This window comes from Rhinatrema bivittatum, chromosome 1 (assembly GCF_901001135.1).
Source record: "Rhinatrema bivittatum chromosome 1, aRhiBiv1.1, whole genome shotgun sequence".
NCBI classification, from domain to species: Eukaryota; Metazoa; Chordata; class Amphibia; order Gymnophiona; family Rhinatrematidae; genus Rhinatrema; species Rhinatrema bivittatum.
The window spans coordinates 335263436-335290275 of record NC_042615.1 but is presented as its reverse complement, the minus strand read 5'-3'; the positions used below and the strand labels follow the sequence as shown (position 1 = coordinate 335290275).

At 47.0% G+C, this 26840-nt stretch overlaps 1 protein-coding gene across 1 annotated transcript in view; it reads left to right on the top strand.

Moving 5' to 3' along the window:
- Positions 1-26840, top strand: part of SDAD1 (SDA1 domain containing 1) — a 113519-nt gene that overhangs the window by 33132 nt on the left and 53547 nt on the right. The window contains exons 8-13 of the mRNA XM_029598504.1: positions 9283-9357; positions 13515-13616; positions 20089-20158; positions 21503-21606; positions 22418-22475; positions 22918-22976. Coding sequence (XP_029454364.1) covers positions 9283-9357; positions 13515-13616; positions 20089-20158; positions 21503-21606; positions 22418-22475; positions 22918-22976 — 468 coding nt within the window. The remainder of the gene's footprint in view (positions 1-9282; positions 9358-13514; positions 13617-20088; positions 20159-21502; positions 21607-22417; positions 22476-22917; positions 22977-26840) is intronic.

Here is a 26840-nt window from a genome sequence, read left to right as displayed (position 1 = left end):
CTTCATGGAATGCCCCCTAGTCCTTCTATTATTCGAAAGTGTAAATAACCGAGTCACATCTACTCGTTCAAGACCTCTCATGATCTTAAAGACCTCTATGATATCCCCCCTCAGCCGTCTCTTCTCCAAGCTGAACAGCCCTAACCTCTTCAGCCTTTCCTCATAGGGGAGCTGTTCCATCCCCTTTATCATTTTGGTTGCCCTTCTCTGTACCTTCTCCATTGCAACTATATCTTTTTTGAGATACGGCGACCAGAATTGTACACAGTATTCAAGGTGTGGTCTCACCATGGAGCGATATAGAGGCATTATGACATTTTCCGTTTTATTAACCATTCCCTTCCTAATAATTCTCCAAACACCAATAAAATATTTCAAAAAAAGCAGACACATCACATAATATTAAATAATTAAAATAGCAGTCAATCAAGAAAAATAAACTTAAAAAGCCACCTTTACTTACCCCCTCCAGCAGCTTTCCTACTCCTCTTCCATGCAGGCTGTAGCACACACCAGAAGCAGCAGCAGTGGCTAAGCTCTATACTCATGGTCCTCTTCCTTAGGGCCCATGTCTCTCACACACACACACACCATACCAGTCATGCCCCCATGACCAGTTTCTGTCTCTCACACACCAATCATCTCCCAGTCTTTGACAAACACACCAGTCACCTTCCTGAACAGTTTCTCTCATGCCATACACACACACACAGGCTTCCCACTCCCGTGTTCCACTTACATATATGGGCTTCTCACTCTCATAATCACTTTCTCTTTCTCACATACACTCACCAGTCTCTCACTCCCATGCTTGTTCTCTCCACATGCACAGGCTTCTCATTCCCATAATCACTTTCTTTCTCTCCCACATACACACACACCAGTCACCTGATCTCTCTCATGCATACACACACAGGCTTCCCACTCCCATGTTCTCTTTCAGATATACAGGCTTCTCACTCCCATGCTGTATCTCACACACTCCCAGCTTTCTCACTCCCATGCTCACTCTTCACATGTACAGGCTTCTTATTCCCATAATCACTTTCTTTCTCTCTCTCACATACACGCAAACACACACCAGTCACCTGATCTCTCTCATGCATATACACACACACATAGGCTTCCCACTCTCATGTTCTCTTTCAGATATACAGGCTTCTCACTCCCATGCTGTGTCTCACACACACACAGGTTTCTCACTCCCATGCCCACTCTTCACCTGCACAGGCTTCTCATTCCCATAATCACTTTCTCTCTCTCTCTCTCACACACACCCGTCACCTGATCTCTCTCATGCATACACACACACACAGGCTTCCCACTTCCATGTTCTGTCTTACATACACAGGCTTCTCCCTCCCATGCTGTGTCTCACACACACCCAGGTTCTCACTCCCATGCTCACTCTCTTCACATGCACAGGCTTCTCATTCCCATAATCACTTTCTCTGTTACACACACACACACCCAGTCTCTCTCTCATTTCCATGCTCGCTCTCCACGTGCACAGGCTTCTCATTCCCTGAATCACATTCTCTCTCTCACATTCACATACACACCAGTCACACCGTCACCTTACCAACCAGTCTCTCTCATATACATGCACACACACAGGCTTTCCACTCCCATGCTTTCTCTCACATAATCAGGCTTCTCACTCCCATGCTTTCTTTCACATACACCCCCACAACACCAGGCTTCTTACTCCCATGCTTTCTCACATACCCAGATTTCTCACTTCCATGCTTTCTCTCTCTCTCTCTCACACACACACATCCCTGACTGTCTCACACTCTCACATACATATCAGTCATCTCCTTGAGCAGTCACTTTCATTGTCTCTCACATATACACATACATCAGCTCTCTGACCAGTTTCTCTCAATCACACCCATACTCTCGATCAAATACATTCTCTCACTTACACACAGGCTCTCAATCACACACATTCTCTCACTTACACACAGGCTGGCTGGCTGCTTCTCTCTCTTTCTGTCACTCACTTCCTCTCCCCCCCCCCAGCACAAACGGTAGCTGCTCCTCCAGCCCCCGCAGGCCAAGAAGGAAGAATTCCATCGATCGCGGGAGGCTCATGCTGCTCTCTCCTTTCCCTTCCGCTTTCTCCCCCAGAGCAGGAAGATCAGCTGCCTCTCCTGCTGCCACCGGACTCCTGCTATCTTCGGGCGTCCGAACTTCCTGTCGGGGGGGGGGGGGGTAGCGGAAGCGCAGTGCACAACGTCCGCTTCCTCCCTCCCCCCCCCCCCCAAGCAGGAAGATCGGCGGACCATACGGCCCGACGCCCGAAGATAGCAGGAGGCCGGTGGCAGCAGGAGAGGCAGCTGATCTTCCTGCTTTGGGGGAGAAAGCGGAAGCTGTGCGCGACGCTTCCGCTCCCCCACCCCAAGCAGGAAGATCGACGGACCATACGGCCCGACGCCCGAAGATAGCAGGAGAACGGGTGGCAGCAGGAGAGGCAGCTGATCTTCCTGCATTGGGAGGAGGAAGCGGAAGCTGCACGCGGCGCTTCCGCTCCCCCCCCCGAACAGGAAGACCGGTTGGCCATACGGCTGCAGCAGCGCTTCCCCATGTGTGCCGTGATGGCGCGCGAGGCGTGGGTTCTCTTGCGGCACGGCCTTTCTTCTTCCCGCGCACCACTTCCTGTTCCGGGTCCGGGGGGGGAATGCAGGCGCGGGAAGAAGAAAAGGCCAGCCGCGGATGCCACAGCTTTTTTTTTTTTTTGCACCGCTGCCGTTCCCGCTGGGCTTGAACGTGCTGATAGCCCGGCGGCAACGGCAGCAGGGAAGAACGAGCAGCGGGAGGGACCGGGAGCCACGTGACACACTAGTGTGTCGCGACGCACCGGTTGAGAACCGCTGTCCTAGCAGATGCGGACACTATCCCACACACTAGAATGGTGTTAAGAATTACAGCAAAGAAGAAAAAGAAACAGATTTTGCCTTGAAGAAGATCAAGCCCCGCTCTCCTGCAGTGAAACCTGAGGGTCCCTCCCCCAGATGAGAATTCCTGAGGTGATTCTGATATCCCTCAGAGGTGTGCCTTGGTCCAGTAGCCGGTTCCCAGCGTGGACAGTCCCCAGAGGAGTGGCTGAAAGGCAGCAGGTGCACACCCGAGCGCAGCAGTGAAGGCAAGTCCGAGATTTGTTATCCAAACAGCCTCCCAAAGCTTTCGATTATTTACGAGTCCTGGGGTCAATGGCGTCCACTCTGGAGTTAGTCCCATGGGCCTTTGCGCATATGAGACCTCTGCAATCAGCATTGCTCTCCCGTTGGATCCGTTGTCAGAGCGATTTCACCTTCAACTTCCTCTTACAGACTCTGCATGGCTCAGTGTAGATTGGTGGCTCCTTACGTCCAATTTGAGCTGAGGGGTCCCCCTGGAGGTTCCCAAATGGACGGTGGTTACTACAGATACCAGTTTCTCCGGTTGGGGAGCAGTTTTTCAAGAGATGTCTGTGCAGGGACAGTGGTCAACAGAAGAAGCTCGGTGGTCGATCAATTGCCTGGAAACCAGGGTGGTCCACTTAGCATTACAGGCTTTCTTGCCTCTCCTGAAGGGCAAGTCTGTTAGAGTTCTGTCCGACAATGCGATGGCGGTGGCTTACATCAATCGCCAAGGAGGAACCAAAAGTCAACCGGTTGCGGTGGAGGCGCAACAGTTGATATCCCGGGCGGAACAACACCTGGCCAGGATAGCAGCCTCCCACATAGCTAGAGTCGACAATGTTCAGGCCGATTTTCTCAGTCGCTACAGACTGGATCCGGGGGAGTGGGAACTCTCCCGAGGTGTACCAGATCATTTGCGACAAGTAGTCCACTCCGCGGTTGGACCTGATGGCAACGTTCCGCAACTCCAAGGCTCCTCATTTCTTCAGTTGATACAGCGAGCTGGGAGCCGAAGGGGTAGATGCCCTGGTTCTCGCCTGGCCAAGAAAAATACTCCTGTACGTGTTTCCGCGCCGTGACCTGTCATAGGCAAGGTGCTGCGGCGGATAGAGCTTTACCCGTTGGAGGTAATTCTGGTGACCCCGGAGTGGCCGAAGCGCTCATGGTTCCCGGACTTGGTCAGCCTAGTGGTAGAGGGTCCGTTGAGGTTCCGGGACCTTCCCAATCTTCTACACCAGAGACCTGTCTGTATTGCTGAGGCGGATCGATTTTGTCTTGCAGAATGGCTTTTGAGAGGCAACGTCTAAATAGCAAGGGATATTCGGACGCGGTGGTCACTACCCTCTTATGGGCATGGAAGCCCAGGGGATATGATAGAGGTGTTTAAAATCATGAGAGGTCTAGAACGGGTAGATGTGAATCGGTTATTTACTCTTTCGGATAGTAGAAAGACTAGGGGGCACTCCATGAAGTTAGCATGGGGCACATTTAAAACTAATCGGAGAAAGTTCTTTTTTACTCAATGCACAATTAAACTCTGGAATTTGTTGCCAGAGAATGTGGTTCGTGCAGTTAGTATAGCTGTGTTTAAAAAAGGATTGGATAAGTTCTTGGAGGAGAAGTCCATTACCTGCTATTAAGTTCACTTAGAGAATAGCCACTGCCATTAGCAATGGTTACATGGAATAGACTTAGTTTTTGGGTACTTGCCAGGTTCTTATGGCCTGGATTGGCCACTGTTGGAAACAGAATGCTGGGCTTGATGGACCCTTGGTCTGACCCAGTATGGCATTTTCTTATGTTCTTATGTTCTTACTTCCCTAGCTTACGCCAGGGTGTGGGGGATTTTTGAGTCTTGGTGCGTCGACTACGAGGTACCCTCCTTTTGGGCTTCACCATTATTCCTACCATGTGACAGGGGCCGACCAATGGCACCGGTAGCTCCTGTGACATAGTAAGGGCAAAGGCTATCGGCGCCATTTTGAATACCGGCAGCCGACAGCCCAAGTGCAGGAGTTCGTTCCAGGATCCCTGCTGGACCACCAGGGACCTTTGGCAAGTCTTTGGGGGGGGGTCAGGAGGGTGGGGGGTTGTAGTTAATTACATTTAAAGGGTTGGGATCAGGTTTTTTTTGTTTTTTTTAACTTTAATGGGAAACGAATACCATACGTAACTAATGGACGAATCTGGGTCCCCTGAAAACGGATGTAACGGATTTGGGTCCCGATGAATACGAATACCGAATCGAACGTATCCGTCCCTGCTGCACATCCCTAGTATAATATTTTCAGTGTTGCCTTTTCTTAGGTAAGGTGTCCGCTCATTCTAGTGTATATTAGTTGGTACTGAAGACTGTTTCTTACTGATTCCATAGTTTTTCTCTGTTCTGTTCTTTTTGAGGTTTGTGAGCAGAAGGGTTTAAGTGGCGAGGGGGAATAGGTAATTTATTTTACTAGTTAAGAGTTCTGCTTTGATACATTGACATACTGACAGACTGTGGGTGGCACCTTAGGGTATAGGGCAGATTCCGTCAAAACTTCTCTGTCTCCATCTGCTGGTGGGGAGGCAAAACCCAGGTGTCTGGACTGATCCGTGGTAGTACAGGAACGAAAATTAGCAGGTAAGAACCAATTTTCCTATTCAGGTCTCCGGTCTCCGAGGCTCGGATTGCCATACTGATTCTGTCCTCTTCTTCCGGCGAGATAAAAAGGGAGCACCGATTGGGTTGAGCGGCCCTGATCCGGTGCAGGGGTCCATGTGGAGACCCTCGGGGATGCCATCTTACTCACGGGGGGCGTCGGCGCCATCTTCCCTTCTCGACCGGCGGTACGAGTGGGGTAGGCCAGGCGGCTGATGCGCCTAACTTGTGCACATCCAATACAGACGCGCGCAGAGCTGCGCGCACAACTGAGCTGAGCACACACTGCGCGCACAACATTACCTGTGTGCCTAGAGATAGAGGTGATGGCACCGGTGTCCAAGAAGGCCAGAAGGCATTCTTTGCACAGCATGCCACATAAGAGCCGCGCAGCCTGAACTGGAGTCCTGCCCGTGTCAGCATTGAGAAGAAGCCCAGGGGGAACCAAAGCTTGGTCCCTCACTGTCTGGGGATGGGTCCGGAACTACTACAGATTATAGATCCCCAGAGCTGTGCGTCTCCAAGATGGCTTCTCCACAAGAGGGCACCTCAGGTGCTCCTACTCAGACTCCCCCTGGGATTAACATGGACCCAGCACATCCTGCGATTTGCGATACTGGGCCAGCATTATCAATTCAGGGCACTACCCTTCGGTCTAGCCACCGCCCCCAGAACCTTCACCAAAATTATGGTAGTGGTGGCGGCAGCACTGAGGAAAGGAGTAGTCCTGGTACACCCCTATCTGGACGATTGGCTGATCAGGGCAAAGTCTCCGGAGAAGAGCCGACACACAACCACCAGTCAAGAATCTACTACAGGAACTCAGGTGGGTCATGAACACAGCCAAGAGCTGCCTAGAGCCCTCCCAGTCATTAGAATACCTGGGAGTCCGATTCGATACCAAGCAGAACAAAGCCTACCTTCCCCCTCCACAGAGGAAAAAACTAATGGGACAGTTACCGAAGCTGTTGACCTCGATCCGTCCCAAGGTATGGAACTACCTTCAAGTCCTCGGCCTCATGACATCAACTCTGGAAGTTGTCCCGTGGGCAAGGGTCCACATGCGACCACTACAATGCTCCTTACTGTCACGATGGAACTCTGTGTCCCAGAACTACACGATATGCCTCCAGCTACCGTCAAAAGTGCAGGAGCAGCTCCAATGGTGGTTACAGGAAGAACACCTAAGCAGAGGCATAATCCTATCCACTCCAAAGTGGATCTTGCTCACCACGGACACAAGCCTGCGAGGTTGGGGAGCCCACTGTCAGGAACTGATGGCCCAGGGTCAATGGAACAAGGAAGAGGCGGACTGGAACATAAACTGCCTGGAAGCTCGGGCGGTCAGACTAGCATGCCTACAATTTAGCCACAGACCTCGGGGCGAGTCCGTCAGAATCATGTCTGACAACGCAACAACCGTTGCCTACATTAACCGCCAGGGAGGAACCAAGAGCCAGCTGGTATTGCTAGAGAGAGATTCCCTCATGGCATGGGCGGAAATAAACGTACAGGAGATTTTGGCATCTCATATCTTGGGAAAAGACAACATCTCGGCGGACTACCTCAGCAGAGAAAGCCTAGACCTGGGGGAATGGTCACTGGCGGATACAGCTTTCCAGCTGATAGTAAATCGATGGGGTCCCCCAGTCATGGACCTACTAGCAACAAGTCGCAATACCCGGGTCCCCAGATTATTCAGCCGCAGACGAGAACCCCACTCTCAGGGAATCAACGCTCTCGTTCAGGAGTGGCTAGAGGAAAGCCCCCTGTATGCCTTTCCACCCTGGCTGCTACTGGGCAGGGTCATCCACAAGATAGAGCACCACAGGGGACTAGTCCTGCTAGTCGCCCCGGATAGACCAAGAAGACCACAGTACGCGGACATGCGAAGACTGCTGACAGCGAACTCTCTGTGTCTACTGCCATACAGGGACCTCCTCCAGCAGGGACCGATCTTCCACGAAGACCCGGCTCGATTCTCTTTTACTGTATGGCCCATGAGAGGACTAGCCTAAAGAGGTGCGGCTACTCTTAAGCAGTGATTGACACCCTGCTCCGGGCACGCAAGTTTTCCACATACCTGTCCTACATACGAATTTGGAGAATATTCAAAGCTTGGTGTGAAGACCGCGGCCTCCTACCAAGGACAGCCAAGATCCCCACGGTCCTAGAATTCCTACAAGACGGCCTGCAGAAGGGCTTGTCCCTCAACTTCCTCAAGGTCCAAGTCGCAGCACTGGCCTGTTTCAGGTCCGATGGGGACAATATCAGACTATCAACTCACCCTGATGTGTCCCGCTTCCTTAAAGGAGTCAAACAACTCCAACCACCACTAAAGTGGCCAGTGCCTCTATGGAACCTCAACCTAGTACTAGACTTCCTAGTAGGGGAGTCCTTCAGACCAACAAGTGCACCCTGTCTCCTGACCTTGAAGACAGCGTTCTTGATCGCAATCTGTTCAGCTCGGCGCATATCCGAACTTCAAGCATTATCCTGTCGGGAACTGTTCCTCAGGTTCACACCAGGCACCATACAGCTGCGGATGGTACTATCCTTCCTTCCGAAAGTGGTCTCCCAGTTCCATATGAACCAGACCATATCCTTACCGTCACCAGAGGAACACATGGATTCGGAACACTCACGCCCCCTTCACCACCCGAATGTCGGCAGAATCCTAGTCCGATACCTGAAGAAATTGGAACCCCTGCGTAAAACAGACCACCTGTTCATCCTCCACAGTGGGAAGAAACAAGGGGAAGCGGCATCGTGGGCCACCATAGCCTGCTGGATCAAAGAAATAATTAACGCTGTCTACATAGATGCAGGAAAGCCGTTACCCCTACAGGTCAAGGCACATTTGACAAGGACCCAGGCAACTTCCTGGGCCGAAACCAGGCTGCTCTTGCCAGCCGAGATCTGTTGGGCAGTAACATGGTCCTCCCTACACACCTTCTCCAGGTTCTACCGCCTGGACGTCCAGGCCAGGGAGGACACAGCCTTCGCAAGGGCAGCACTAAGTGGGCCATGGGCAGCTTCCCACCCTTTAGGGGAGGAGCTTTTGTACATCCCATTGGTCCTGAGTCCATCTGGCTATACGCTAAGAAATGAAGAAATTACTTACCTGATAATTTCGTTTTCCGTAGTGTAGACAGATGGACTCAGCATCCCGTCCACGGCTGCCCCAGAAATAGAGAACCTCTGAGATCAACTTGTGAGACAAGTACGGGTAAGCCACGGACTACTCTAATCCAAGACTCCTGCAGTTACCTAGGTGTCGGAGTTTACTGTTTCAGTGCACTGGCGGTCTCCAGTTTAAAAAATTAAAAATTAAAAAAGTTTTCCAAAAGCTTTATATATTTAATCAATTGAACCAGTTCAAGTTTAACCATGTTTAATCAAATATTAAGCGACATATATCCACACTGGCTTTTCGAAGAAATACTGAAGAGTTAAGCTTCCTTCACGGGTATATGTAGGCTGACGTCAGCTTTGAAATCTGACTCCGTCTCCCATCTGCTATCAGGAGAGCACAATACCCATTGGTCCTGAGTCCATCTGTCTACTCTAAGGAAAATGAAATTATCAGGTAAGTAATTTCTCCATTAAAAAAAAAAGCATTTTAACAAAAAGTCTGATTTTAAATCCACTGTACTTTGGTTTACATTTTTTATTTAAATTTTTCAGCATTTTTTTTCCCAGTGTTCGAAATCTAATAGCTTCTTTTCTTCTGTTTAGGTTCTGGTTGCTTCTCTGAAATTCTTTCTGGGAAGAGATGAAGATGAGAAGCGCGAGAGTGACTCTGAGTCAGAGGTTAGTTAAGCCCTTTCTACTGGTGAACTCCTGCCAGTGACATGAAGCATCAGTTTCCATGGATTTTCTGCAGCTTATCACAACACTTGTAGCTCATTTGGTTCTCCTATTGCATTTTCTAGAAAGGTACATTTTCTCAACACCAACCTAGCACATATCAGTGTTGAGTCTATGCAGTGGTAGAAGCAGAGTCCATCTTGGAGTATGAATGCTGGTATACTCTGGGTTGGTTTTTAAGAATGTGCCGATTTCAAAACTAAAACAAGAGAACCAGTGAGCTATGCTTGTGTGGTAGATTGCAAGAAGTCCAAGGAGGCTTTGATGTTTCATGTCAGTGCTGGCTGAGGGAATTCAGTTTATGCTGTATGAGAGCTCCAGCAGTTGTGATATGCTCAGGCTGCAGGGTAATGCCAGAGTGCATTGATGTTAACACCACTGGGCATTCATGACCATCCCAGTTGTTTTCAGGGAATATATTTCATGCCAGTCAGTCCAAAATCTTATGTCTGTCCTGATGAATGAACTGGTAATGTCAAGTTTATTCAAATTTCTGGTAACCAAATTTCTGTAAATTATGTAGGCAGCACAGTTCATCTAAATGTTTAGTAATCCAGATGAAAAAATTATAACTTGAATTTAGATGACCTGAACAAGAAGCTGTATCTTGGAAAGAGGTGAAATAGGATATATTCTTTAGAGTTTGTATGTGTCTGAGATAATAAGCAAGTCAGAGGGAGTTAATTCTAGTGTCTGTCTTTCTCACCCACCCATCCCTATCTCAGCCCTTGATTTTTAGGCAAGAGACATTTTCTCATTAAATATCAATCAGACTCTTATCTAAATCATACTATTGCACCAGCCCTTATTGAGAGTTTAATCATCCCCTTGTAGGACTCTAGCAGATGAATTAGTAAATACACCTGTAAATTTAAATCACTCTAATTTCAACTCCCTTAGTTACCTAAACTTAACTAGGAACTCAACAAAATTAAGTTGCAAGTTAAGTGAGCAAGAGGGTGTCTTTCCAGTCTTTTGCATTGAGTGTCACATGTATGATTTTTTACCCACCGGTGAAAAATTATATGTGTGCACCCGATGCAAAGAACTCCTGGTTTTCAGAGAACGAGTCCGATCTCTGGAGGCTAGAGTGGTAGACCTGGAGGAGCTGAGGCAGACAGAGAGGTACATTGATGAGACCTTCAAGGACAGAGTAGCCAAGTCCCAAATCCAGTCTGGCAGCCTCAGTGCTGCCTTGGATCAGAAAAATCTCCCGGTTGCCAAACATCACCCTGGTGTAGCAGGAAGTGATCCTGTAGCAAAGACCTGCTCTCCAGGTGAATTATTGTCCTCTCTCAGTGAGGATGTGTCTCCCAGGACTACTGCCCAGGAGGGAAGGGTTAGGTCGGCCGTCATAGTTGGTGATTCGATTATTAGAAATGTAGATAGCAGGGTGGCTGGTGGTCGTGAGGATCACCTGGTAACTTGCCTGCCTGGGGCGAAGGTGGCGGACCTCACGCGTCACCTAGATAGGATTATAGACAGTGCTGGGGAGGAGCCGGCTGTTGTGGTACATGTGGGCACCAATGACATAGGAAAATGTGGGAGAGAGGTTCTGGAAGCCAAATTTAGGATTTTAGGTAGAAAGCTGAAATCCAGAACCTCCAGGGTGGCATTCTCTGAAATGCTCCCTGTTCCATGCGCAGGTCACCAGAGGCAGGCAGAGCTCCAGAGTCTCAATGCATGGATGAGACGATGGTGCAGGGCATTCAGTTTTGTAAGGACCTGGAGAACCTTTGGGGAAGGGGGAGGCTTTTCCAGAAGGATGGTCTCCACCTTAACCAGAGTGGAACCAGGCTGCTGGTGCTAACTTTTAAAAAAGAGAGAGAGAGCAGCTTTTAAACTAGAACAAGGGGGGAAAGCCGACAGTCACTCAGCAGTGCATGGTTCGGAGGAATGTATCTTTGAAGGATACTAATGAAACAGGAGAGTTAGGGCATCCCAACAGAGAGGTTCCAATAAAAGCAAACGTAATCCATGTGCCTATAAGTAAAGTATCACCTGAGCTAAAGAATTTCAAAATATCCCTATCAACTGAATGGCAGATTTTTAATACAAACAAAAACCACAGTTTGAAATGTCTGTATGCCAATGCCAGAAGTAAGATGGGAGAGTTAGAGTGTCTAGCAGCAAATGATGAGATTGACATAATTGGCATCTCAGAGGCTTGGTGGAAGGAGGATAACCAATGGGACAGTGCTATATCAGGGTACAAATTATATCACAATGATAGGGAGGGTCAACTTGGTGGGGGTGAGGCACTTTATGTCCGGGAGGGTATAGTCCAACAGGATAAAGATCATACAAGAGACTAAATGCTTATAGAATGTATATGGGTAGAAATCCCATGTTTGTTTGATAAGAGATTAGTGATAGGAGTATACGACCGTCCACCTGGACAAAATGGTCAGACAGATGATGAAATGCTAAGAGAAATCAGGGAAGCTATCCAATTTGGCAGTGCAATAATAATGGGAGATGTCAATTACCCCAATATTGAATGGGAAAATTTAACATCAGGAAATGCTAGAGACATAAAGTTCCTGGATGGAATAAACGACTGCTTCATGGAGCAATTGGTTCAGAAACCAATGAAAGAGGGAGCTATTATAGATTTAATTCTTAGTGGAACGCAGGATTTGGTGAGAGAGGTAACGGTGGTGGGGCCACTTGGCAATAGTGATCATAACATGACCAAATTTGAACTAATGACTGGAAGGGAGAAAATATGTAAATCTACAGCTCTAACACTAAATTTTCAAAAGGGAAACTTTGATAAAATGAGGAAAATAGTCAAAAACTGAAAGGTGTAGCTGCAAAAGTTAAAATTGTAGAAGAGGCATGGACATTGTACTTTTTAAACAATCATAGAAGCGCACTCCAGATGTATTCCACGCATTGAGAAAGGTGGAAGGAAGGCAAAATGATTACCTGCATGGTTAAAAGGTGAGATGAAAGACTATTTTAGCCAAAAAAAAAAATCCTTCAAAAATTTGAAGAAGCATCCATCTGAAGAAAATAGAAAAAAGCAAAAGCATTGTCAAGTTAAGTGTAAAACATTGATAAGACAGGCTAAGAGAGAATTTGAAAATGAAGTTGGTTGTAGAAGCAAAAACTCATAATAAAAACTTTAAAAAATATATCCGAAGCAAGAAATCTGTGAGGGAATCGGTTGGACCGTTAGATGACAAAGGGGTTCTTAGGGAAGATAAGGCCATTGCAGAAAGACTAAATGAATTCTTTGCTTCTGTGTGTACTAATGAAGATGTTAGGGAGATATCAGTTCTGGAGATGGTTTTCAAGGGTGATGAGTCAGAGGAAGTGAACCAAATCACTGTGAACCTGGAAGATGTAGTAGGCCAGATTGACAAGCTAAAGAGTAGCAAATCATCTGGACCAGATGGTATGCATTCCAGGGTTCTAAAGGAACTAAAAAATGAAATTTCAGTTTATTAGTTAAAATGTATAACCTTTCATTAAAATCATCCCTTGTACCTGAAGACTGGAGGGTGGCCAAGTAGCACATTTAAAACTAATCAGAGAAAATTCTGTTTCACTCAGTGCACCATTAAGCTCTGGATTTTTTTTGCCAGAGGATGTGGTTAGAGCAGTTAGTGTAGCTGGGATTAAAAAAGGTTTGGATATGTTCTTGGAAGAAAAGTCCATTAACTTCTATTAATCAAGCTGACTTAGGGAATAGCCACTGCTATTACTGGCATCAGTAGCATGGGATCTACTTAGTGTCTGGGTACTTGCCCAGGTACTTGTAGCCTGGTTTGGCTATTGTTGGAAACAGGAAGCTGGACTTGATGGACCCTTGGTCTGACCCAGTATGGCAATTTCTTATGTTTTTATATCCTTATGTTCTTATAGCTTCAAGGATCACGTCTGTTTATTGCAACTTGTTATCAAGGAAGAGGAGTTGTAGTTACTGCAGAATGTTGTTTGCTAAAATGCAAAACTTTCCCTCAATAGTACTAGTCTTTGCTTTTGTGTCTGCATGTTTTAGGACTGTTCTGCATTGTGCTAACTCTGGTGGTGCGGCCTCTTTGCTCTTTGTGAACCTGTGCAGTCTTGCTATAAATATTTTTTCCTTCCAGGATGAGGGGCCAACAGCAAGAGACCTGATCATGAGGTATGGGACTGGGAAGAAGACCTCGAAGCATAAGAAGAAGCTGGAGAAAGCCATGAAAGTTCTTAAAGTAAGTCATGGTGAGGCTTTGGCAGAGCTATCTGAATCCGAGCTCTTGGAATCTGCCTCCACAGGGGAAACCAGGTATCTAGCCTACAGTGCCATCCTTAGCAAATATCCTGGGAGGAAACGGGCAGAAGCCTGATCAGAGAGAGGGAGAGATCTAACTTCAGAAAAAGGTCAAACTGCAGCCCTAGGTAAAGATGTAATTTGTGACCTAAGGGGGCTCAAATCTTTCTAAAGCAAGTAATTCAGTGCTCTCAGATATTTTCGTTAGCATGTGTGCAGGGTACTAAAAATTTGAATTTTTCCACTTTTTAGCATTGAAGTTCATTTTCCAAACCTTTCACCATTCTAGTTTTTTTTCAACCACCTTTTAACTGTTTTCACCCTCTGGGTTACTTTAGCCTCGTCAGAAAGGTTTCTTTTAACCATCATTCTTTATATCCTGTCGCTCAACTACTTATTTTACCCAGTGTTCGACTTTCTGTTCCACTACCTTATTGTCCAGTTTGTTTACCAGCTTTCTTTGCAGAATGGTCAAAAACCTTACTGAAGTCCAGATAGGCAGCGTCTGCTGCTTCTTACTGATCTATTACTTTTATCATTTTATTGAAAAAGGTTAATTCAGGTTCAGGGCTGGTGCTAGCATTTTTGCTGCCCTCTGTGAAAAATTGCTGTGTTGCCACCCCCCCCCCCCCCCCACCAAATTCTGTTTTATTTTTTATCACAGCATTTTTGTTGTTTTCCTCAACAACCAACATATAATAGAAACTGTCAGGCCCATGCTCTCTTCCCAGGCCCTCTTTCGCTGCCGGAAAAAAAGCCCTTTTCTCTTTGACAATCCAAACTGTCAAAATTGATACTCCCCTCCCCCCCACCCTGAACCTATTTTACCCCATCCACAAGTCTAAAATTTCGAAATTGTGCAGGAATGATTCCCAGTTGCTCCTTCTCCACCTACCGGTACATAAAATTGCTGCTGGCTAGGCCCTGTAGCTGGCATCAGTTTGTTATACAGAAGAACATGCATTGCTGTGCTGCCAACCAGAAAACCCTGCAAACAATACACTTGGACCCATGTGGTATTAGTTCTGTTGTAACGCATGTTAGGTGTGGGTGTAGCCCTTGGATAGCCTTGACTAAACTGAATGACGACAATATAGTAAAATTCCCAAACCACAACAGTACTAACTGCAAGCACTCAAACAGGATCAACACTATCTATGAAAAGGCAAATATTATACCAGTCCCTAAACACCTCCTATTAGGAAAGCAGAACAAACCAGTCTGCTCTAAATTCCTACATAGAAACTAAATGCTAGCAGAATACCTTACCTCACTTACTTATGTAGACAGACCCTCACCAAATACAGAATAAAGAGACCATAAAATACAAATAGAAATGTGTAGACAGAAACTGAACTGGAAACTGCAACAGCCTAGACTCTATATGCAGTTAAGCAATGAAAAAATAGAAACATTATCAGTCCTCATAAATCATCAAACAATAAAATTAAGAAATATAAATTGATCATAATAAACCATACCAATAAAAAGAACATTGCCAAACAGATGACAAATAGAATAACATCCAATAATAAAGAACCCAGGTTTTTAAAAATTTCCAAACAAAAATAAAATATTTCAAAATAGTAGACACATCAAACACCCATTCCTGTTCTTACCCCAAATCAGTCCAGGCAAGAGGGTTTTGCATTCCTACCAGCAGATGGCGGCAAAGAATAAAACCTTTTCAGGCACTATTACTTATCCAAGAGTGCCACATGCAGTCCCTCAGATGGTAGAGGTGCAAACCTGCAGTCTGAAAAAAGAAATAGATAGGGAAAGAGAAGAAAAAAAGAACTGAAGACAGATGCTCCCAGAGGTGTTGGGTTCTTTCGTGAGCCATCCCTCTGGTTGAGCAGGGTGAGGGGGTTGGGGGGTGGTAATCCCTAGCCAGGCTCAACTCTTGATTTCCATGGTGAGGGAAAGCCAGGGGTCCTGGTTTCCTCACTCCTTCTGAGGCTTTCTCACCTGACCTGTCAACTGGATGATCCGGGAACGCCCAGAAGCAGGAAAGTATATCTTCCCTTTGATTTTCTATCTGGGTTGCTTGGTGGCTATTCCTTTAAGGAAAAAGAAAAGTGTAGTGCAGTTCTTTCGGCATTTGGCTGAGTGTCGAGGATGATAAGGGAAGTGTGCACAGCTCAACTTCAGGATCTGGGGCCAGGACAATGCCGGCAGCGGCATCTGAGGTTTTTTTTCTCCCGCTTGGGGCTATTTTTAGCTGCGGGCCGCAACATACGTCATGGTAGCTCCCGCAGAGTGTGGGAAAGTTTGTCTGGCTTCCGGTGTGAGGTGATCATGCCTCAGTGGAGCCCTCTTGTGTGCCGACTGTGCCATCAGAGGTGAAGGAGCCTTGGCAGAGGGCTCAGCAGGCGGACACTACACGTGGTCTTCAGGGCCCCATCCAGGAGGCCCCAGGGGAATTGAAGGAGACCATTTTGCATCCACGTGGCAAGAGCCCTGTAATGGTTAGGGAGTTCAGAGACTCCCCTCCCCCACTTTCTCCAGTACAACGTGGGTCTGGAGAGGATATAAAAGAGGCAGGGGGCCAGGGGAGGATCTGGCGGATAAGGAAGACAGTGAGTTTGATGGGTTTTCTGCAGATTTTGTGTTTTTGCTACATGAGGCCTATCTCGCTAAGAAGGAAACGGTCAGTCACCCAGAAGTCCCAGAGCTCGGCTAAGAAGCCTCGAGCTGAGGCACCTTCCAGGTCGGAGGGCATTCTTCGCCTGCTGGGTCTGGGACACTTGGAGGGTGGAGGAGAACTCTTTGGAAAATTTGGAGGGAGACGCTCCTCAGGAGGATTCGCGAAATGACCCAGGTACTGATCTGGGCGCTGATCCTGCTAGTGACTCTGATGCGAAGGATATTTCTCTCGTGGAAGGAGATGACTCTAGGGTGATGAGATTGTTCCGAAAGGAGGAGTTGCCGCCTCTCATCCCCCCAGGTGCTGGAAGAACTGGGGATCAAGGTCACACAGGAGGATTCGGACAATGGGGGTGTGAACCCGATATTGGATGGGCTGCCAAAGACGTTCCCTTTGCCAAAGAAGCTGATTGACCAGGAATGGGATTTTCCTGAGGCATATCTGAAGGTGGCCAGGGCTATGGCCAGGTTATATCCCTTGCCGGAGGACACTTTGGAGGTTTGGAAGCTTCTGAAGGTAGATGCAGCAGTGCCTGGTGTGACCAAGAAGATGAACATTCCCGTGGCAGGGTCGGCGGCTCTAAAAAGATGTCCAGGACCGGAGCTAGAGATCTTGCTAAAGAGGCTGTTTAAGTTCTCGGCTCTGAGCCTTAGAGCTGCAGTCTTTGCTAGCCTAATGCAGAGAGCTTCTGGGTGCAGAAGGCGCAGGAGAAGACATTGGGGACTTCTGCTGATTCCAGCCAAGAGTCTTGATTGGAGGCGGAGGTGGCCTAAGTGGCAGATGCCCTGTATATGTTTCGGATGTTAGCCAGGAATATGGTGTCAGGTAGCCGCTCGAAGACTCCTGTGGTTACGTAATTGGTCAGCGTATGTGTAGTCGAAAGCACAGCTTTGCAGTCTTCCCCTTCAAAGGAAAGTTGTTCAAGGAGGATCTGGAGAAGCTGATGAAGTATTTGGCAGAATCTAAAAGGAACAAATTACCCGAAGAGATAAAATGAACAAGAAGATCTTTCCACTGAGCACTCGCGTTTGGGAAATGAGATTTCGCTCCAACAGGAATTCTTCCGGATCCGCGCAAAAGCAGGCCGTTGTATATTGTAAAAATAAATAAATATAAAAAATAACAGGGCAGAATGGAGTCTGATCCCCTCCCTCCCAGCCCCACCGAAATTTAAATAAAAAATAGCAGACTGAGCTGGTGATTCCCCCCCCCCCCCTTCCCCATCCAAGTTTTAGGAAGGTTTGGTAAAGTTGTACTTCAAAAAAAACCCTAAAGTTTCTTTGGTAGACCTCCGGAGTTAGTCGGGAGCCGGCTGGGGCAGTGGGTACTGTGGCCCGAGGAGGAGTACCGGACAAAGCCTGTTGTGTGGGGGGTCGACAGCCCGGGGCTCCGGGCAGGTGCGACAGGAGACACGATCACTCGCCATAGTCCAGACAGAAAAGAAAAGGAGAAAAGGAAAATTAACAGCTTTGCAATGCAATGTTCAAACACAGGCAGAAATGTGCCATCTGTCCAACAGTTCTAGAATAGAATAGACCCCCGAAATTACAGTCCATCGTTCTCACCCCTTGTCGGCTGTAGAAGCCCCAAGTCTGTTTTGATGTCGGCATGGTCAGCCCTTTCAAGGGCTAGGACGCTGCCATCTTGGTGTTGCATCAGGTACTGAAGCTGGTGCCGTTTGGGGTGCTACTGTGAAGCCAACTTCTATGCCAGCCTGTTGAAAGCAGTCAGCAGCCTCTGCTAATGATTTTACTCGGTAGGTGACTCCTTTGCGTTGGAAGATGAGTGCAAACGGGAAGGCCCACTGGTAGCGGATTTCTTCATTCCTCAGGGCCGCTGTTGCCTCCCATAGCTGGTATCGTTTCTGCAGCATGGAGGGGGCCAAATCGTTGTAGATAGAGAGATCAAGGCCCTGCCACTGCCAGTTGGGTTTAGAGTGCGCCATTTTGATGATGTCTTCTTTTACTGTAAAGTTGTGAAATTTGATGATGATGTCCCGCGGTAGGTTGTCCCGCCGGGGACCCAGCGCCCAATGAGCATGCTCAAATTCGATCCCGCGCCCACTGCGCTAGTTTCTCCGCCGGCTGATAATAAATCCTTACAGAGGGTCGTCGCTACCTGCATGCAATCCTTATACTGCGCAGTTTCAGGGACTCCGCAAATGCAAATGTTCTACCGACGCGACCTGTTCTCGAGATCTTCGATTTTGCTAGCCATGGACTCGAGATCGGAGGTCAGCTGTTTTGTTTGAGTGGTTAGTGTATCCAGCGTTGCTCCTTGATTGTCCGCTCGGACATCCAAATCATGAACACGATGTCCCAAGGCATTTAAATCTTCTTTCACCACTGCGATGGACGCCAATAACTCTGCCTTGTGTTTTTAAATCCGCGCGTAGTTCCAGGAACCAGCTTCTGATTTCAGGACGAGTCGGGTAATCCGGATGATGCGCACCTGTAAACTGGTCGTCGGCTCGCTCTTCCGCCTGATTTTCCTCAGTGGGGCTCTCTGCGGCCTCCTGCATCTTTGCTGCCTGGGCCTCACCCTCTGGTGGTAACTCCCCCGCTATTTTACTGAACGAAAATTGTTTTTAAGTCCATAGTTCTTTTTCAGGTTGTCATCCTGGCGGTTTCCTGCGTCAATAAATTGCGGTTCGTTTAACGAGGGGCTGGATCTATGCTATGAAAATGCCTCTAACAGTGGATTCGGGAGCGGAGCAGACGGGTCAAGCGGCCATCTTACAGTGCTGCTCGATAGCGCCCCCATCATAATTTGTTTTTAAATTAGATTTCTGACACTGATTCAAATTTTGAGAGGAAAAATACTACTGGATGGCCAGGATCCTTTCTCAAATTTTGATTGCACGAGTCACAGATTTGGTTCTACAAGGGGGGGAAAAAGTGTATAATTAATTTCAGGCCACAAGATTGCTGCTGCCTGTCCCCTGATTGCTCTGGGGGTGTTAGGATGCTATTCTTAACTTTCCCAGCAGCAGCTTACATTCCTGTTTTCTGCTCAGATCCCTTTGGCTGTCAGCAGATGAGGGGATCTTTCTGTGCCTGCAGAAAGCTTGGATTCGCCATTGGTGGTGTATGAGTGAGGTTAATACACCTTGACAGCTGAACTAGGAGAGCCATGTAGAGGATAAGGGGAGTCATGCAGAGAAGACATCCGAGGTGGGGGGGGGGCAGGGGGATTCTGACCATTATGCAAGGAGTGAGGTGTGGGCATAAAGGAGAAAAAGGGGCTTGAGGAGAGAGAAAATAAAACTTATATTTTTTTGTTCTTGACATTTCATTTTGCTCTGAATGAGACTGTCCTCTGTGGGGGGGGGGGGGGGGGGGGAATTCTGAAACAAGCCTTGATGGAACAGAATGATTTGGGTGTTTTTTCCTGAAATGAAGTACTCTGACATTGTGTGGTGGTGTGTGTACGATGGTTCAGGCCTTCAGGTCTGTAACGTGCTAGTGTGCAAGCTAGACTCTTCATAGTACCAGCCGGCCTCTTCTTTTTATTACTAGGCTTTCTTTTTTTTTCTCATAACCATGCTTATTAAGGTCAATATTTAAAAACCCAGAAAACGGATAACTAAAGTTATGAAGTCCCATATCTTTTATTTTAATTCTGTGTTTTTGTCAGAACAGCAGTGCAGTGTAACATTTCTGAGCAAATATAGGCATCACTTGTTAAATTAAAGCTGTTTGGGATATGCATATAGACCTCTGGATCATTTTTTTGTTTCTTTTTTTTTTTATTACATTTTACACAGAAACATAAAAAGAAGAGAAGAGCTGACGTATTCAACTTTTCAGCTATTCACTTGGTTCATGATCCCCAGGGTAAGCAGTGCTTCAAGACCAAATTAAAACTCGAAGATCTATAAACAGGGACCTTCATTTTCAGTTTTTATTTTATTTTTCCTGGGAATTTCTCATTATTTATTACAACATAAACAAAAACAGGAGTCATCAGTGGTGGAGGGAAAAATGACTTGACATTTTTTCCAAGTAAATATATTTTTTTGTTCTTCTTGAAATAAATACTGAGAAATTCCCAGGAAAAATAAACTGAAAGCAAAGGTCCCTATCTATAAAACACTCAACAATAAAAATACATGAAAATTAAGCTGCCTCATCTCCCGCCACCACAATATCTTTATAGCAGATGTGAGCTAATCAGAAACTCTACCCATATCCTATGACAGGTAAGACATAAGAAGTTGCTGTACTGGGTCAGACCGAGGTTCCATCAAGCCCAGCATCCTGTTTCCAACAGTGTCCAATCCAGGATACAAGTTCCTGGCAAGTACCCAAACATCAAATAGATCCCATGCTGCTAATGCTGGTAATAAGCAGTGAGTATTCTGTAAGTCAGCTTGATTAATAACAGGTTATGGACTTCTCCCCCAGGAACGTATCCAAACCTTTTTTTAAACCCAGCTACACCGACTGCCTTAACCACATGCTCGCACAATTAAGCTCTTGAATTCACTGCCAGAGGATGTGGTTAAGGCAGCCGGTGTAGCTGGGTTTAAAAAAGGCTTGGATAAGTTGCTGGGGGAGAAGTCCATAAACTGCTATTAATCAAGTTGACTTAGGGAATAGCCACTGCTTATAACCGTTAGAATTTTTGATATAGCAATCAATAGAGTGAGAGAGCAAGAACCCAGGAAATGAGGATATAAATGCGAGTCCATCCTGTGATAGAGAGCTGTGCCTGGTGGGAGGAAGGGGAGAGGGTTTTGTTTGAGAGAGCGAATGCACTGGTCAGCATGAAGGAAGAAGCATGGGTGACATTTGCTGTGTCTCACTAGGAGTTGCTGAGCAGCTTTGGGGGTGAGACACAGTGTAAGTGCGAGGCGGAATGAAAGATGAACAGCTTCTCAGGGTGCGGATGGTAGATACTGGTGAAATGGGACAAGTTCAAATGGTTGGAAGCGTGAGAGGAAAAGAGAGACAAAACAGGAATCCAAAACACAAGAAAAAAGTTATGCAAAAGAAGAAAACAAGATACACAGCACATTGCTGTATAGAATGAACAAGACAGGAAAAAGGGGTTGAGAAGTGTTCTATATATGTCTGTGTACCCTTTTTCATTTTTACCACAAGGGATAAGTGTTGATGCTGCGTCTCTGACTTTCTGAAGCTGCCCTAAACCAGTCTTTGGTTGCTTTTTGGTTACAGATTTTGCAGAGAAATTATTGAAGCAGCTTGAATCCTCCAAGGAGAGGTTTGAAGTTAAGATGATGCACATGGACCTTATTTCAAGGCTGGTTGGGATACATGAGGTAAATGGAGTTAAGTCTCCTGTTGTGTTAGTGTCTGTGCATGTGCCAAAGGCAGAATAGCAGAAGTCTGACTTAAAAATTAATAGTGAATTAAGACCTCACGTTTCAGTAGTATGAAACTGTTATAACCTTTGCACATTACCACAATTCAGTCAGTATCAGCAGGCATCATCGTGTAATGGTGCTCCAAATCAGTGGCAATTGGTAACTTCCAAATCAGTGGCAATTGGAGGCCAGCAGGAATCGCTGTTTAAATTTAAAAAAAAAAGTGTTCTTTCAAATATACTTCTCACCTACTTTGGTCATTTGAATTATTTATAATACTAACAGTAATCCTCTAAGTAGCAGACTACATGTTGTGTAATTACCCTTGATATTCACAGCATGCCTCTTTGTCTTGGACTGCACAACTGTTGTGGTAGAATTGAACAGTTTTTTTAAATTTACAGACTTTAAACAGTTACTTTTACTTACCAGCATCTAAAATGGTGTTAAGAGGGGGATGTTGAATTGGACCGGAAGAAATACTAAATTTCCCAGTGAAAAGCATTACAGATAATGGAATTTTTTGAAGCTTTACTGTGGAAGAACGGTAAAATTTTCAACAAAAAAGATGGGTTTCCTTCATCTAAAAAGAGAAGCTGAAATGGCATCTCATATTCTACCACAAGAGTTGTGGAAGTCCTAGCACAAAACTCTCAGCAGTAAACAACTTTTGTATAGGGATTTACCAGTAAAACAGTCATACATGAAGAAATATGCTTTGCCCTCGAGTACACTTACTAGCTTTAAGCTTCTGTTTTCTCTCTAGCTTTTTCTGTTCAACTTCTACCCCTTCATACAGCGGTTCCTGCAGCCACATCAGAGAGGTAAGCAACTCGGGGGATTCCGCTGTTTGCATTCTGCATAAGACACGATAAACCTTTTGACATCTGTGGTATGCTGGGTGAGAGATTAGTAGCAAAGTAAAGACAGCTGGGCATGTCTCTTTCTCTCTATAAGGGAAATTTAGGTAACCCGTGGCTGATATGTTGCTGAAAAGAACGTATTGCTTGTGAGACAGCTAACAGGCATGGTCTTTTTTTTTTCACTTTAGGTTAGTAATCATAATGCTGAAAAGCTGCCTGTGAGGTTCTCATTTCCCCTTTGTCCTCTGACATCCCAGCCCCACAGTAGGAGCAGTGCAGAGAAGTGGCTTACCTGTGGAGATCTCCTATCCTCCCTAAAATAGAATCAGCTGCTACCTGTACGTTGTGTGCACCGGCCAGAACTAGACTGTAACCTGCTTGCCTTTTGTTTCCATGCTTTCAGAGGTGACAAAGATTCTTCTCTTTGCTGCACAAGCTGCTCATCAGCTGGTTCCACCAGAGGTAAACTTTTTCAAAGAGTTTGCTAGTGTTTGATTTTGTCCAGATACTACATAGAAATGGATAAATTTAGTTACTGTCAGGCCGATTCAGTAAAGTCCGCGGGACAGCGATTCAGTATTCAAATGAGGTAGTGCGGTAGAACTAGGGACACTAGCGCGTCCCTAGCGCCTCCTTTTAGCCCGGAGCGGCAGCTGTCAGCGGGTTTGACAGCCGACGCTCAATTTTGCCGGCGTCTATTCTCGAGCCCGCTGACAGCCACGGGCTCGGAAACCGAACGCCGGCAAAATTGAGCGTCCGGTTTTCGGCCCGACAGCTGCAGGCCGAATTCAAATGGTTTTTTTTTTTCTTTTTTTAACTTTTGTTACTCTTCGGGACCTCCGACTTAATATCGCTATGATATTAAGTCGGAGGGTGCACAGAAAAGCAGTTTTTACTGCTTTTCTGTGCACTTCCCCGGAAGAAATTAGCGCCTACCTTTGGGTCGGCGCTAATTTCTGAAAGTAAAATGTGCGGCTTGGCTGCACATTTTACTTTCTGTATCCCGCGCGCATACCTAATAGGGCCATCAACATGCATTTGCATGTTGAGGGCGCTATTAGGTGCCGCGGGTTGGACGTGCGTTTTCCTCCCCTTACTGAATAAGGGGTAAGGGAAAACGCGTGTCCAAGACCAGGCTAACAGTGCGCTCCGTCGGAGTGCACTGTACTGTATCGGCCTGTGTGTTAGTTCACTTGAATATGGAGAAATAAAGGTCAAAACACCTCAGTAATATAAGATGATTCCTTTTGTATTAGGCTAACTTATTAGCTTCCCAAGAACAATAGTAAATTAGTCCATTAAAATGGTATCACCCGATGTATTTTTTTGTTTATTAATCTTTATTTTCATACACAGAAATGTAAATTGAGCTATTTTTATGTAACAGAGAGAACCTCTGTACCTTTGGAATTATGAGCTGATACTTTGAGATGTTATCTCCGCAGTGAGCTGGCACTACTTGTGCTGTAAATCAAAGAGCATGTGTTGAAGCCGTGTGCTGCAAAGAATTTGCTATATTCAGATACTCATGGCAAAATACAAAAAAATAGTAACCGGTTTTCTTGGATTTAGGGAAAATGATTGGGATCACAAAGTAGGGTCACTGCTTCTCATGAAGTAACTGTTGGCAAACATACCAGACACGATTCCAAAATGTTTCAAGGGGGTTGATTTGCTCAGGATAAATCAACGTACAGACTGGGCAGGCCAAGTGTGCCTTCTCTTGTTTACAGCTCTCATGTTAATATATAATGACAAGATCTCAGGACCTCCTCGGTGTGCTGCCTGTCATTTTTCTCCACTCTGAAAGCTTTATGGGGGGGGTGCATTTTTCAAAATTAAACCAGTAAAAACATCAGTGATGTTCCCTGTACGTACCTGTGAAAATGCAGAGTTTTAAAAAAATGTTCTAAAGACCAGCCGTCTTGATTCTAATAATCTCATGTTCCCTGTACGTAACTGGATCAGTCCAGACCGTGGGTTGAGCCTCCTGTCCAGGAGATGGAGACAGACCAAAACTGAAAGGGTATCCTATAGCAGGACAGAGCTTACCCTGCAGCCCTTCAGTATTTGTCTGTCTCCAGCAGATGCAGGCAGCTGAACCTGCGGTTCCCCTTCCCCTTCTTCTTAACTTCTTCTCCCTGCGGGGATCTTGTACTTTTCTTTATCAGGATCAAGCAAGTATTTGTTATTGATTTTTGTTTAAAATAAATAAATAAATAAATTTAAATAACAGTTTGAAAGATTTCTCTTTTGTTCCTTGGAGACAGCTCTGTCTCCTCGCTCTGCTAGGGGCCTAGGGGGGCTTGCCCCTTGAATTCTTCAGCCTAGGCTCCCCATTCCTGGGGTGATACTGGTGGTCCAGTCACTCCCCTTGGCTAGCTGTCCACCCTTGAAAAGTGTCCTTTCTAGGGCCTGTGGCAGGGAAGATTTTTCCCCTGCACTTGCTAACTTAAAAAAAAAAAGTTTTTAAAACCAAGCCCTATTTAGCTAGTAATTTAAGGACAGCTTCGACAGTGTGCAGGGTTCAGTCTCTGCCTCCACTGACCAGCAGGGCTCAGCTCAGCAGTTTTTTCTCTCGCAGCGATTTTTTTTCTGTAGCTGATGCTGCGTTCCAGCGTGTGTACTGCCTGCGGGAGCCTGCCACGCGGCTCTCCTGCGGCGGGCTCTGCTCCGGGTGCCTGCCGGGTGGTGAGGGTCCCTCCTCGGCATCTGCAACTACTACGACCCGGGGTCGGGCTGCACGCCGCGTGGCCAGGCCGGTCCCGACTCGGAAAACCGCGGGAACAATGTCCATTTTGGGAGCACTTTCTGAAGCTGAATTGGGGCTGCAGGAGGAAGGTGAACCCGATTCTCCATTTTCCCCTCGGATTTGAGCCCCTCACATTCCCCGGAGGAGGTTTATGACCTTCCCCCCCCCCCCCCCCCGGGAAGTCCAAGCCTCATTTTTCCACCGAGTTTGTTCTCCTCACGCACAAATCTTATCGTGCTAGCCTGCAGGAGGAGGAGTACCCCGCCTAGGGCCCCCCCCCACCTAAGACCCCACGGGTTTCTTCTCCGCAGCCTCCTAAGGCTCCAGAAGGGTAGGGCTCCATTAGGCTTAGGGTGATGCTGGGGGTCCTGCTGCCTCCGGACCCCCCTCAGCTGCCTCCGGTCCCTGATCCGGATTCATTGCTTCCCAGCCCCCTCCTCGAGGGGGACGACCCACGAGTGCTTCACTTATTCCAAAGGGAGGAACTGGAACCACTCATTCCCTTCATCTTGAAGGAGCTGGGAATTGAGGTGCCCCCTGAGAATACGGTTACAGCCGCTATGCCCGCTAACATGGACCCGGTCCTGGCGGGACTTCAGGCTCCTCCACATACGTTCCCATCCATCCTATGCAGAAGCTAATGCTCCTTCGGGAATGGGAGTCTCCGGAGACGGAGCTCCGAGTGGGTAGGGCTATGGATAAGCTCTACCCCTCTTCCTGCTTAGAAATGCTTAAGATACCCAAGGTGGATTCCTCCATCTCTGCGGTTACTAAGCATACCACCATCCTGGTGGTGGGGGCCACGGCATTGAAGGATGTTCAGGACTGCAAACTGGAATTTTATCTTAAGTGCATCTTTGAGGTCTTGTCCTTCGGAGTTTGGACAACAATCTGCGGCAGTCTCATGCAGCGGGCAAGCCTCAGGTGGGTTCAACAATTACTCAACACCCAAGACCTCCCGTCTGCACAGGCGGAGCAGGCAGACCAGCTAGAAGGTATGATTGCATATGGGGCCGATGCCCTTTACGATCTTCTGCGGGTGCAAGCCAGAGCCATGGTCTCCGCGGTCTCGGCCAGGCGTCTCCTCTGGCTGAGGAATTGGGCTGCGGATGCCTCTTCTAGAGCGCAGTTGGGCACTCTCCCTTTCAAGGGTCAGTTGCTCTTTGGTGAGGACCTAGAACCGCTTATTAAATCTCTGGGTGAGAACACTGTTCATAAGCTGCCGGAGGACCACCTGAAACAGTCTAAGGCCTTCTTTCCTTCCCGCACTCACTTTAGAGGTCAACGTCGATATAACAGCAGAGCACGGGGCTCCTTTCCGAGAGGCAATGCTTCCAGATCCCAATCCTGGTCTCATTCCTTTCGTGGACGTCGACCCTTCCGGGATGGTAGCCAGCAACACTCGCCCACAAAGTCCTCTTCCCAGTGAAATACGGCCGGCCCATTCCTCCGTTCCAAACTTAGGTGGACGGTTGTCCCTGTTTCTCGAGGAATGGGCCAAGATCACAAGTCCTAGAGGTGATAGAAAAAGGCTATGCGTTAGAATTTGCTTGAGACCTACCGGACCTTCACCT